The sequence below is a fragment of the Silurus aristotelis genome (assembly GCF_946808225.1).
Source record: "Silurus aristotelis genome assembly, chromosome: 16".
NCBI classification, from domain to species: Eukaryota; Metazoa; Chordata; class Actinopteri; order Siluriformes; family Siluridae; genus Silurus; species Silurus aristotelis.
The window spans coordinates 17,636,169-17,651,440 of record NC_139589.1 but is presented as its reverse complement, the minus strand read 5'-3'; the positions used below and the strand labels follow the sequence as shown (position 1 = coordinate 17,651,440).

General features: G+C 37.2%; 1 protein-coding gene across 2 annotated transcripts in view; it reads right to left on the bottom strand.

Annotated features, from left to right (window-relative positions):
* Positions 1–15,272, bottom strand: part of col27a1a (collagen, type XXVII, alpha 1a) — a 71,180-nt gene that overhangs the window by 48,630 nt on the left and 7,278 nt on the right. For both annotated transcript variants that reach the window (XM_083563878.1, XM_083563877.1), the window contains exons 3-9: positions 11,535–13,573; positions 9,011–9,064; positions 6,886–6,939; positions 6,402–6,455; positions 4,727–4,780; positions 1,792–1,836; positions 1,330–1,383 (exon numbers count right to left, since the gene is read on the bottom strand). In XM_083563878.1, coding sequence (XP_083420004.1) covers positions 1,330–1,383; positions 1,792–1,836; positions 4,727–4,780; positions 6,402–6,455; positions 6,886–6,939; positions 9,011–9,064; positions 11,535–13,573 — 2,354 coding nt within the window. The remainder of the gene's footprint in view (positions 1–1,329; positions 1,384–1,791; positions 1,837–4,726; positions 4,781–6,401; positions 6,456–6,885; positions 6,940–9,010; positions 9,065–11,534; positions 13,574–15,272) is intronic.

Here is a 15,272-nt window from a genome sequence, read left to right as displayed (position 1 = left end):
GACCAGGGCCATTATTCTTGTTATGTTTGTTCTCTTCAAGAGTAGCGAAATTTGATAAGGGAGTACACACATGAAAAGGTAAATAATTTCATTTCTAGATTGTTTTTAAATAAAGCTCAAATATACTATATAAAATAGTGCATAAAATGATAGACCTGACTGCATATGAATTTTGGGTGATAACTGAAATTCTTTTTTTAACATTTTACAGTTACATTATTCAATTTCTCTTGGTATGAAAAAATAGGCTTTTGTTTTAATAGTAGCAGAAGCTTCCTTTCAACGCCATTATGATTTCAAGATGTAGCAATGAATAGAAAATGTTTTGCCAAAAACTTTTGGCTGTATGTATTTTATTGTGATCTAACATTAAAGTCCTTCCTAATTTAAAGCATGACAGGAATTAATTACTCAACATTCAGCTATATCAAATAAAACATTCTAATATTTCATCACTGGCACACAAAGCAGTTGGAATGCACAGAAGTAATCCGAGACAGACACATGCATACAACAGACAAACAAATATTATTAATTAAAAAGCTTACTTGCAAATAACAAATCTGAGTAACTCTAAAACTGAATAAAGTATTCCATAATATCTTTAGAGATGTTTTTGCACATATATATATATATATATATATATATATATATATATATATATATATATATATATATATATATATATATATATATATATATATATATATATATTGTGTATAATGTAAATATTTTACTTGTGTTACTGGAATAATTTTTTTTTAGATTTTGTAAAATGTGTTTGTTTATTTATTTATTTATTTATTTATTTGAAATAAAACTATATACAACTATATAACTGTTTTTACTAATGTAATAATGCAGAAAGTGGTGTCTATTTTGCATAGTGCATAATAGGTAAAGAAAGACTTTTTAAAGCATCTTACGTTCAATAAAAAATGCAAATCAGAAACTGACCTTATTATTCTAATATTTTACACTGAAATTCAAAAACTTTTTCATGTAGTTTGTAATGCTTATATTACCTTTTTAATACTTCTGTAAATGTAATACATCAGTTGCTCTAACTCACCCATGTGATCAGTAAATCACATATAACAATAACAATCACGTGTTTGTCTGCCATATTAGTTAGAAATGCTTCAAGATCTATTTTCATGCAAAACAGAGGTGACATGTACCTTTGCTCATGTGAAAGTCTATAAAAACATTTTGTATCAAGGTTCCAGAAGAACAAGAGAGAAAGACAAAAAAACACATACAACACAGAAACATTTTGAAACAGACACACACATACAAACACACTTCACAGCAGAAGATCTACTGCACCTGCCTGCCAGGATAACCTTTGGCACCAGCACTTCCATCAGGCCCTTGCTCCCCCTGAGAGAGAGAGAGAGAGAGAGAGAGAGAGAGAGAGAGAGAGAGAGAGAGAGAGAGAGAGAGAGAGAGAGAGAGAGAGAGAGAGAGAGAGAGAGAGAGAGAGAGATTGAATTATAAAATTAGAAACAATAATAAAAAAACATAATAGCAAAATGTGGGAGTTCAACTATTCACTAGGGTAACCTTATTCACTAGGGGTACTAGTCAGGACCTTATCTGATGACAAAGATGACACGAAATACTTGAATGTAGTCATATCATTATATCATTAAGCATTATATAATGTCAGCAGAAGGTCTTGAATCAATAGTATGTGTGTGTGTGTGTGTGTGTGTGTGTGTGTGTGTGTGTGTGTGTGTGTGTGTGTGTGTGTGTGTGTGTGTGTGTGTGTGTGTGTGTATGACTTACAGCTTCCCCCGGGAGACCCGGTGGTCCAGGGTGGCCTTTTTGTCCCTAAAAGGATACAAATAATGAAATACTTGAATGCATATACTGCAATTACTGCAGCGTTCTGCTACTTATATTTCACCATCCTGATATGTATTTAATTTACATGAAAACTAATATATGACACAATTAAGTTTTTAAGGCATCATATTTTTTTTCTTAATATAATATATTTTTCTGAAATTTAATATAGAGACCAATATCCTAATGTTCCAAAAACAACACTCTATATATTTGTCAGCATTATATCATTTACAACATTTCCCATCAGTGTGAATGAAGCTACATTAAAAAGGCAATGAAAACATAAAATTAAATAAATAAATAAATAAATAAATAAATAAATAAATAAATAAATAAATAAATAAATAAAAAATTAATAAAATATCAGTCAGTGCCTGAGAATGCGACACCCCAGTCTGCACCATGGCATAAAAGCCGCTGTGAACTACTACCTGAACACCTCTCCTAAACACTGTTCCCAATTACACACAATCACTTACACACAAACACACACAAACTATATATATATATATATATATATATATATATATATATATATATATATATATATATATATATATATATATATATATATAAAAAACACTTTCACTTTTTGGCTTTTTTGATATTATACAGGATTATACAGGATTTTGCTTGGGTATTTTCTGTGTGTGTGTGTATACAGTGGGGAATGTGTAATTATTCATGTTTTGATAGGACTCTTCTTCACCTGCCAATGTCTGGAAATGTATTCACATTCAAAAACATGTACATTTAAATTTTCATTCAGTGACACACAGACGCTGACACACACACACTCTGTCTTGTTCTCTTTTTTCAGCCAAGGTTGTGAAATTAAACACTGCATGCTTTTTTCCAGGGTTGGCTGCTTTTCACATTAGTGTTCTCAACGGAAGCATACACACGCACAGGCTCATGTATGCGCACACACACACACACACACACACACACACCACACACACACACACACACACACACACACACACACACACACACACAAACACACACATGCACACACACACACACCCTGCAAGCAAATTCCAAAACTCCAAATGCAGGACATTAAACTGAATTTTGTTATGAGTAGAAAAACTGTGTTTCATTGACTGTGATTTACTGAATGTGAAAACAGTATTTAAACGCAATGTAACAGCAGAGACAGATGAGCATCTGTGGCCCAATTGATCGGTTTAAAATGCTTTAAAAAGAATTTCACAGTCAAATAATTATATTTTATCCAAAGCTGCTTTCAAAATAAACAGGAATTGTGACAATTAATTAAGTAATTTTTCACTAGATTACTTTTTAACTTCTTTTGATATTTAATTGATAAGCAGCAGTATATAAGTCAGGGAGTTTTGTACTCAGTTACATGCATAATAATGTGATATTTAGCTTTTTATTAAATAGCTACATGATCAGTTTCTGTCTTACTGGGTGATCCGTTGTGTAATATGAAAAGCACTTTAGATGCTCCCTTCAGCATCGTCATACTTTATCAACAAATAATTATTTTTAGATTCTTAAGTTATATTAAGAATGATCTTTTATGTGCATTTTATGTGAACAAGACCATGTGCCATAGCAATTCATATATACTGTTCCTGTACAGTATACTGAGCAGTCTAAGGCCCTACTATGTTGTATCCAAAACAAAGAAGAAGCAAAAGAAAGTTCATCGGAGGTATTTTGGCATCATTATAATAGTGTTATAGATGCATATTATGACAAGGATTTAAATTCCGACCCTATTCTTTTTGTTTAGGAAAAGATGCTGCCAAGTGGATTTTTTTTGTTCCAACTCTAATAGTGAACAAATTAGCGCAAGTTATTTTTAGGTAAGGTGAAAGGAAATGTGTTTTGACACTGAAATGAAATACTGTTGGTGAACTTTTTTTTTCAGAATGCACTCCAGCTCTGTAGGCGATACTGTTCCCAAAAAAGACAAACATGCTAACGCTGAAAGTGAGCTTTTATATTAAGATTCAGAAAAATTATAATTAGAATTATTATGCATAAATCGGAAAATAATATTCTGAAAACAGAGCAGAAATCACAGAATGTGAACAAATCAAGCCAACGATCGTTATTTAACCCTGCTCAATTTTACAGAATTTTACACAGGTTATAGGTTAAATGTTACATAAGATTAATAAGCCTCCAGGCCAACATTTTTAAAATGTCATTGTTCTGATTACATTTACATTTATCAGACATTTATCAGACATGATTAAGAGGAGATAGACTGACACATTCTGATGGTAAATCAAGATTTAATTTAAACCAATTCAATCAAATTGTGTGTGTGTGTGTGTGTGTGTGTGTGTGTGTGTGTGTGTGTGTGTGTGTGTGTGTGTGTGTGTGTGTGTGTGTGTGTACGTTGCTTAAAAGTATATAGACCTATCAAGAGGAGATGGAATGTGCATATGTGTGTGTCTCTGACTCTGCGTCACAGCTGTGTTAAACATTTAGTGGGGATTCCCTCCAGTGTTTACAGTTATATCCATGACAAAGCACACAGCAAAACTACAGTAGGTCTATACAAAGAAGCATAGAGGACATGTTAAAGACAGAAAAGTAAGTCATAAAGAACTTTTAAAACATGGAAAAAAGCATGCATGGGAGAAAAGAGAGTGTGACCCACAGAGAAAAGGAGAAGAGAGAGAGAGAGAGAGAGAGAGAGAGAGAGAGAGAGAGAGAGAGAGAGAGAGAGAGAGAATGAAAGAATAGAGAGAGAGAGAGAGAGAGAGAGAGAGAGAGAGAGAGAGAGAGAGAGAGAGAGAGAGAGAGAGAGAGAGAGAGAGAGAGAGAGAGAAGACATCACTTATATCATCACTATATATATTTCTTTTTCAGTTGCTATGCTACCTACCTTTTGACCCTCTACACCAGATAAACCAACAGGACCAATAATGCCAGGATCTCCCTACAAACAAACGAATTTTATAATATGTAAATAAATTGAAAAAAACAGTCTACATATTGTGAAGAAATTTCAAAATAATGCAAATTTGTTTCCTGAATATATCAAAATCTAAATATTTTGAGAATCTGAAAGAGTTTTGTGAGGAAGGAAGACAGGAACAAGGATGAAGCAATATTAAATGCTCCTGATCGTTGAGCCCTCAAGTGGCAATGCATTAAAAACAGGTATGATTCTGTAATATAAATTATTGCAGGGGCTCAGAAACACCTTTAAAAATCACTCTCTGTGAGCACAGTTTACACTGTGATTGCGGCAGAATAAAGCCAGTTTTGTTGTTGGTAAACCCATCACCTGTCTCTTCCCTGACCCAGTGGGCTCTCTACAAGGTTAAAGCTCTATCGTGCAAAAAAGTATCCTTACGTAAACTTTATTTTGGATTCTCCAACTAGGGGTCGCCACAGCGGATCATCCGCTTGTTTGATTTGGCACATGTTTTTATGCTGGATGCCCTTTCTAACGCAACCTTCCCCATTTATCTGGGCTTGGGACCGACACTAAGGCTTGTGCAACCCTAATGGCTGGGGATGGTTCCCTGACCGGGGATCGAACCCGGGCCGCAGGGGTGAGAGCACCGCATCCTAACCACTAGACCACCTGGGAACCTAAAGAAGAATCCTTATTTAAACATGATAAAAAAATTATTAGTCATTCTCCAATTCATTTTAAAGAGATTGACGAAAAATAGAGGACTCTTCTGTGTTCAGACAAATCAAAATTTTTAATTCTCTTCAGGAAACCATGGATGCCACATCCTCCAGACTAAAGAGGAGAGGGATCATCCAGCTTGTTATTGGTGCTCAGGTCAAAAGCTTGGATTTCTGATGGTATGGCAATACATTAGTGCCTACCGATTGGAGAGCTTGCAATTCTGGAACGGCACCATCAATGCTGAAAGGTATATAAAGGTTTTAGAGCAACATTCATTCTGAAAACGTCTTTTTCTGGGAAGGCCTTGCATATTTCAGCAAGACAGTGTAAATTAGCATACAGCATCTATTACAACAGTATCCCTTTATTTTGTAAGAGTATAGGTGCTGAACTGACCATCCTACAATCCAAACCTTTGACCATATGAAAGCATCAGGCATATCATGACACAAAAAATATGACAAAGAAAACTCGAAACTTTTAAGCAACTTGAATCCTGTATCATAAACAAATGAAATAACATTCCTCTCACAAAAATCCTACAGTTCTCCTCAGTACTCTAATGTATTGGGGATGCTACACAATAGTAGCCATTGCCCTGTCCCATAAAATGTCCTCATTTTAAACATTTAATATGTTTTCTATGTTCTATTGTGACTCATTTATGGATTTATGACATTTGGAAATCATTGCAATTTATTTACATTTTACACAGCATCCAATTTTTTTTTTAATTGCAGTTGTACAAACAGATGTATGTAGAGGTTCAAACCTTAGTATATTTGAAGTAGCCCCCTGATTTAAGCCTCAATTAAAACTGTAAAATTCTGAATTCGACCACACTGCAACATTATAAAGATGTCATTCTGAATATTTTTTCTAGGTTGTCAACATGTGGTTGTTCTTCACTTACCTTTTCTCCTTTAGGGGCTATTCCTGGTGAAAGTCCAGGGTCACCCTTCTTACCCTAAAAAAGAGACACAACAAGTGTAAGAGATGTTGTTGTAAAGGCTGAATAATTTGGATTGAGGGGTATAATCCATTTTGAAAACTTTGACAAATTGTGTCAAACCGTCTGTGAATACATGCCTATGTGTGTCTTTGTTTTTCTGTAGGTTTGAATTTGTAACAAAGGTGGGTCTGTTCCAGAAGACAGACCCAGGAAAAAAAGACAGAAAAATATATAAATATAGAGAACTACATCCTGGCTTTTAACACATGCACCATGCTGTGTACATGAATTTTTTTATCAAGTTAATTCACAGAGAGAGACATTTGGTCCCCAAAAGAAAGAAAGAGAGAGAGAGACAGAGAGAGAGAGAGAGAGAGAGAGAGAGAGAGAGAGAGAGAGAGAGAGAGAGAGAGAGAGAGAGAGAGAGATGAATATATGAATATACCTTTTGGCCTGGGGGACCTGGTCTTCCTGGATTACCATGTGGCCCAGGTGGTCCCTGAAACACAAATCATCAAAGTGAAAGTGGCAAGAGGCGCAAGTACAAACATACACAGTTCTTAGTGGATGTATTGTTTTTATGTATTTTCAAGTCAGAAGCGAGGTGGAAACACTAAAACCGCTGATCTAGTGACTTATAAACTCTGACCAATGATCCTGCATGTCCTTTCTGGTCCCAGAGCTCAAACAAGAGGTTGAGGTCAAGGTCAGCAAGAAGAAATAACTATGACAAAAAGAGCTTAGACATGCTAAACTGGGTGACTTTAAAGGTGTCAGTATGCATGTGGGTGTGTGTTTACTTAGACAAGCCTCCTTTCAAAGTCTAATGGCATACAACCAAATACAAATACACACATAGGTGACACACAAACACAAACAAACCAACACACACACACACACACACACACACACACACACACACATGCAGACAGGATGACACAACCCTATATGACCCCTGGTCTCGACACATGGGTGCATGAGTTCATGTTGGCAACAGTTGCTAATGAAATCATCACACCCATATGTGCCTTATTCAAAGTTCAAGGGTGAGACCGTTCAATAGCTGTGTGTGTTATGTGTTTGTGCTTGTGCTTGTGTGTAGTGGACAACACTGAAATGGGTCTTTTTTGGGTCTTTCTCATCCTCTGTTTGTTGTTTCCTAATCATACACATAATTATAATTATTGCACCCATGATAATGAATATTCATGTATTTGTATGTACACACACATTCACACACCTATAGTGCATACAGTGTCTATTGTACTCTACTGTAGATATGAACTACTCAGCAGTGTGATTTCAGTCTTTGGAAGAGAATCACTCACTCATCACAGAGCTTAAGAGTTCAACAAAATGTCTGTAGAGTACACAATGAACTCTATGTTGCCACTTTTTACATCTCTGCAAACAATAATCTAGCATGCATCAAAGGCAGGCATAGCATGAGTCAAAATTTAATAGATGAACCCTCTTGACCTGCATTCAAATACACTTAGGCAATCACTTCCTTTCCCCAGTGGGCTAACCTGCCTTTAGACAGCAGAGCCCTTTATGGTGCTCCCCAAAGTCAGCGATGCGCCAACTGGCAGTTTTTTCCACATAACATTTAAATGATGGACAACAAAAAAGCTGTCTTAAGCAAATGTCACTTTATGTCTTCCATTTGTACTTATGGCAAGTTATGGAAATTTCTTAAATCACCATGACCAACTCCCAATATGGAGCCATTGTTTTTGCATGAAGAACAGATACATTTCTCACAGGAATATCAGTTACTCTTTTAGAGTATGTTCAGAAAGAAATGCTTTGCAAGATAGGGAGTTTATCCTCACTTTTCTACACTTTCGTGAGAAAATGTTCAGTTGTTCAGTGATCACGGACAATCACAAGAGTGTGTCTGACCCTTTGCAAACTTGTCAGAATGCTAAGGTTGCTCCCAGGGGCCAGACACATTCAAGAAGTGCTTACTGCAGTGCCACAATGACCCATTCATCTGGGACAGTAAGGGGCAGGGAAAAATCATCAGTAATGTCAGAAACAGTAGGTTGTGAACAACAGTGGTTGCATGGCCTGTTGGAGGTGTTTTGGTGTCAACCATAACAGTTAAAGCTGTAGATGTGGCCAGTTGTGTATCAATGCCTCTGTTTCATCCTATCCTTGAACCACATTATACAATGTGCCGTCGGTCCGTCTTATTAGGACAACATTTACACATTTTAACACTGTAAGCATTATAGCTAATAAAAAGGAAGTCATGTTAAATATCTTTGTGTATATAGAAGGGAATGAAATTCCTATACATCAATAACTGCAATATGAAAGTATGCATCCTTCAGATATACGCCCATAACATACATTTGTTTAAACACCATTTGCATCGCATATGCTGCCTATGGAACAACATTTTAAGAAGATGCTTAGACTTTCAGATCCAGAATTCTGCATCCTTCTTTGGGAATATATATATATTGACACACTAACACTGTTTATGAGATGCTATTTTTTAACCTTTTTATAAGCACCTTCTGGCATGCTCAAATACACATACTGTACACACATGGACGTACCTGCGGTCCCCTTTTTCCTGGTGCTCCTGGTTTTCCTGGTGGTCCCTGAATTCCCTTCAAAAAGAGAGAATTGTCAAGAGATGTACTTCTACATTCAGTGCATATATCCAAAATACACACACACACGCACGCACGCACGCGCGCACACACACACACACACACACACACACACACACACACACACACACACACACACTTTATAGATGCATATGTGCATATAAAACTACTACCCCAAACTAGAGCTTACTGAAAGGAAACAGGAAGTATTAGAATGAATTTGCTTTTCCTGCTAATGGGGTGAAGATAATAAATAAGAACAAAACATTAATTTTTTTGTGTTAACAAATAAATTGACCTGAACAATTAAGTTTATTTTTTATCAGCATAAAATAAAAGTCACAATCGATTAATTCTCTCTCTCTCTCTCTCTCTCTCTCTCTCTCTCTCTCTCTCTCTCTCTCTTTCTCTCTTGACCCCCCTCCAAGAGACCACGTGGCAATGGATGAAAGGGCTCTATTGATGAATGCTCCTGAGGGTGGGGGGCTGTATTTATTTAAAGAATCCCTAAGGGTTATAGCTATGCATCTACAGAAGAGAGAAAGTGGGGTTTTTTTCTTCACCGTAGGTGCATTCTCTGTCACACACACAAATGCATGTACACACACACACACACACACACACACACACACACACACACACACACACACACACACAAAACTCAGTGTCCACCACTGTTGGAATATGTTTTCTTCTTAAAATGTTCATGTAGCAATATGATGCTTATGGCTTCTCTTTTTTCACAGTGTGTGTATGGGTGTGTGTGTGTTGTATAGGGTTGGGGTTGGATTATGTGTTGGTACCAAAAAATATGTTTGATGAGAGACTCTTATTTCCATTTTCTGCTACTTTTAGGGCAGGTGTAAACTGCATGGTGTGTGTGTGTGTGTGTGTGTGTGTGTGTGTGTGTGTGTGTGTGTGTGTGTGTGTGTGTGTGTGTGTGTGTGTGTGTGTGTGTGTGTGTATGTGTGTGTGTAAATAAGAGGGTGTCCAAGGTGTGTCAGCTGGGTAAGTTAGAATTAGAGTGTGTGTGATTAAGTTAGATAATGGTGCACTTCAGCTAATAAACTGGTAATGACAGAGGAGACACGTTACATACACACGCACACAGACACACTCCTGGTAATGTTCTCTCTGCATTTTAGCCTTTTAATTGCAGTGCCTAGTCTGTCATTTTGGAAACTGTCTAGCTCTCTTTAGTATATCTTTGGTGATATGGGAATGCAGCAGCTTTTGGGCTTTGTTTATTTCCAAATGTCAGAATCTGTCTGTGACGACACATGTTTTGTTTTGTGCTGACATTGTCACACATTCATCTCTCTTGACAACTGATATGATGATATGACCCACAGTCTTTAGAAAACCTATAATGTTTTGGCTATGAACTTCTATGCTTCAAATGATAATTGAAAATAAAACATGATTTGCAGTATTTAACCATTATATAGCCATACATAGATATTCTTATGTGTGTATAAGAATATGCATGCAATAACTTTTTTTTTTTCTCAAGCTAGACTAAATCTCAGCAAATGGAGAATTTTAAATAATTTATATAACAGCATGAAAAAAAAATTATCTCTGTGACTTCATAAGATGGTTGTTAGTTTGAGAATTTCAAATTGATCTCCTGTGAATTTCACACAAGACAAACACCCCTCATGCTGCATTAAAGGAAATACCTAGCCGACAAGCTAGCCAGAGCATCACAAAAATGCACAAGCATGCACAGAACACTGACCACTTAGGTGGATCTGCTACAACAGCAGAACACATTCTGTTCATCTGATTTCATTCAAGAACTATAAACTGAGGCTATCATAGGCTCACTGAAACTGGAGAGTTAAACATAATTATTGAGAAATGAGAAAAGTAATTTGCCCAGTTTGATTGGGTCTGTGCCCATGACAGCCTTATGATCATCTGCTGTTGAAGCCCATCTACCTTAAGGCCTAATAAGTTGTGCATACTGATATGCTTTAATGCTCAACACAATTGTAGAGTACAAATTTGTGTAAACTAGAGTAGGAGGCAATCAGCAGTAAATGAAATATTCAAACCAGCCTGTTACAAACACCCATACCACAGTCATTGTCAGTGAGATCGCATTCACCCCTATCCTGAGATTTGATGTAAATATTAACTGAATTCTTGACATCATGATGTAAATATTAACTAAAAGCTTGACATATCTTGATAATTTTATGAACTGCACTGCTGCCAAATTATTGGCTGAAGAGATAACTGCCTCAATGTACAGGTTTACATTTGTTAGAAATAAAAAAGGATGTTAATTACAACTCAACTCAATGCATCAGCCCATTTATTCTTCGTTGCAAATTCATTTTTCTGATATGGATGTTTTAACAGCATGGTAAGCAGACCTGATAATCCATTATTAGACTAATTGTTTTTAATAGAACTCTTAATTATATCATAATATCATTAATTAAACAACAGGTCTTACCAGAGGCCCAGGTTCTCCCTTTTGCCCTCGTGGTCCAATCTGAGAAGCAAATACTCCTATATCCAGATCCCAGTCCTGAAGTCCATCAGCAGGCACAACCGTCCCTGTGTCTAGTGCTGCCGTGGTAGCATGTACTGAGCGTTTGGTAGGTTTAACTGGACTTTTTGGAGGCATCTTTGAGACAGGAGGAATGAGAGGCGTGCTTCTGGGCATCGGGAGCATGCGTGTAGGTGTCCTTTGGGTGCTGCTTGGGACCTTTTTAGTTGGCAAAGGGCTTACTTTCTTTGGGGTAGATGATAACTTGTGAGACAAAGATACTGATACATTTTGGTGCTTAATGGAACTGACAGTAGGGGTAATTTTTTTCCTAGTTGTTTCTAATGGAGGTTGAGAAGGAGAAAGTTTGGGAATAGAAGCGTTTGGAATTATGGGTTTGATGGCTATAGATTTTACAGTTGTGGGTTTAGAGGGCTTCACTAGTGTGGGTTTGGAGGTTATATGTTTTGAATTGGTGGGTTTTGATTTGGTAGTAGGATTTATGCTGGCAGGTCTTAATACACTATTGGGTTTTGTGTTAAAAGGTTTTGACACGCTAGTGAGTTTTGAGTTTGACGGTTTTGACACAATAGTGGGTTTAATGCTGTTAAGTTTTGTTGCAGTTGTGGGTTTTGAGCTGTTTAGTTTTGATGCTCTGGTGGGTTTTGAGCTGTTCCGTTTTATTGCACTGGTGGGTTTTGAGCTGTTTAGTTTTGATGCTCTGGTGGGTTTTGAGCTGTTCAGTTTTGATGCAATAGTGGATTTTGAGCTGTTCAATTTTAAAGCATTAGTCGGTTTTGAGCTGTTCAGTTTAAATGCACTGGGTGGTTTTGAGCTGTTCACTTTCAATGCACTGGTATGTTTTGAGCTGTTAAGTTTTGATGCACTAGTGGGCTTTGAGCTGAAGGCTTTTGATATGTTAGTGTGTTTTGAGCTGTTAGGTTTTGATACATTAATGAGATTTGAGAGAGTAGGTTTTGGACTTGCAAACATGTCTAATGGTTTAACAGTAACAATTTTCGCTTGTGTTTTTGCCGTAGTGTATCTGAATCCTGTCAGTTTGGTGGCGGTTATTGATTTGCCCAACATTGGCTTGGAGCCTGTGGGTTTCGAGCTTTTTTGGGGCAGCACTTTGACTACCCTGAAAGATGGTGCAGGTGTGGCAGTGTTCAAGTTTCCATGGAATGGCGGCAGTTCAAGTCCTATCTGAGTTGGTGACATTTGAGGAGTCATTGTGGCTCGAAACCCTGCAGAATAATGGTTGGCACTGACTCTAGGTGTGCCAGAGCCATTGAGAAGTGTCCTGGGAGTTAGAGTAGGCATAACTGCAAGAGTTTGATTAGATGTAGATGACTGCACCATTGTGGATGGTAAAGGCAGAATGGGAGGGGGTGGTGCTGGTAGGTGTGTGTCATTTTCTCTGCACTGCTTACGAATGGCCTTGCAGTAGTTTACCTGTCCTGTGGATACCACATCAAACTGGCACACTGCACCCTCAAAGGGTTCAATTCCAGGTAGTAGGGCACTGCTTCCACCCAGTCGGAAGGTGCTGCGAGGGTCCAATTGAAATGGTGGGAGCAGTGGAAACTCTTGGGTTGTTCCACTGCTACCATTTTCACAAGCAGGCAACATGGTGGCTGTCTGGCCAGCAAGTACAAGGGCCAAGTGGTGCCAGCGGCCATCGTGAAGGTGATATGGAAAGCGAACTGAATTGCCAGGCCCAGCATGGAGTGTTAGGTCATCTGGGGACACCTGCAAGCCTAACTGGAGGCGTGAGCCGGAAAAAATAGAAAAAAGGAAGGCAGAGTTGGCACGATGTGAGCGAATGCTTAGCACAAGTGTAGAGTTCCAGGAGAAAGACTGTGGAAATATGTTGCGTGTGGCAGCAGTGACACGGGCCCGTGCTGTAAGGATGATGCTGGAGCGGAGTGGGATGACACCAAACGGGACAGAGCGAGAACCCTGCTCATGACGAAGAGCCAACCGCTGCAACACGTCCACATCTGCAATACAGATTTCAAATACATGTCCATAAATACACAAAAACATACAATTTACACACATGCACCAGTAGATATGTCTATTAACTGGAAAACACATTTATGTACAACTGTACAGACATGAACATAACGCAGTTCCAGAAAGGTATTTGTGGTTAATTAGTTTTATTTCACATTCATAATATTACATAAATCTCTCCTCAAAATATATATCAAAATATTTTGCAACAAAAGCACGTCACAATTTGTGTCATCCCTAGGAATACTAATAAATACTATCTACAAGTACACTCCCATTTATATTTAACTGCTTTCATAGAAGTTACTTTGTGTTTCTGTAGCAAATAAACATAAGGTGGCACAGAGGTTAAATTCCTTTTGACATGGAACAACATCGGGAAGCGTAGAGAATACATAAATGAAAGCAGACAAATGTGTGTTATCCTTTATAAATCAGATAATATCTATAAAAATTTGCTACATCTCTGAAAATGCCTATACCCATCTTCATCACCATGACATTTTAAACAACCAGAGCTGTAATCAACCTGCCTGAAAGAGGCCAATGTGTATTTAGCCTAGTCATAGCAGAGAGGAAAAAAGTTTCTCCATAGATCATAGTTGGAGATTCTCCAATCCACCTCCATGCCAAAAAAACTGTTGGAAGTAATGCCAAAAGAAAATGTTTTGCTTCATTTAACTACAAACATAAGTGCTATATGCTACTGGAAGTTTGACTGGATGTAGGTTTTGTGGTTTTGTGAGCAACATACACCCAAGGTGGGTTGGGGATTAAAATAAGGATGGTGATACAAAATAGATTCCAACTTCCACTGCTAAGTATAATTAGGGATTCTGGTGCTGTCAGTTTTTTTTCCTCCCAAAGTCGTCAGAACCTTGTTAGAATGCATGGCACAGTGGAAGCTCTGATTCACCATTACATATCAAATTAAAGCCCCTACTGAATTGGATTTTCTAGCATCACTGTAATTAAATAATCTGTAATTCATAATGGCCATTCAATATCTGTAAGGAAAGGAATCTAGGACCTGGAGCTATTGTCCAGAAAACATACACAACATTAATAAAGACAATGTATCAGAAACACTTCATAGTCCTTATTGTTCATAAGGACAACTTTCACTATAAGTATGCACTGTCAGCTGTTCGATAGTCAATACTTCATACAAACTCAAAAGTTGATAGGGAGCCTCCACTGCCAACAAATCAAGTCCTTGTTACACATCCCTGTGCCTTAAATATCCTAGAACTGCATTCAAACCATTGAAAAAATTTTTTTTTTTTTTTTACATGTATGCCATTTGACAGGCTTCCTTACTAGAATATCTTACAATTATCTCACTTATTAAACCAAGTATTGCATTGTTGGGATTTAAAATCAAGATCTTCTAAAAAAGAAGTCCGAACACTCAGCTAACACTTCACAGACATTTAAAACATTTGCCTTGGCTGTCACCTTGACTGTCTGAATCGATCAAAAAAATTTAATCAGATCATTATCTGGTTAAAATAATCACACAGCAATCCTATATTTAAATCACTTGACCTTGAGATGTTGTGCAAAAAAGAATCTTGGACAAATTGGACAGACATATAGGTGGAGGACAGACGGATTTACTTACATAAAGACCTATAATAAAAACAAACAACAACAAACAAAATGTTTTAAATATACAGGAAA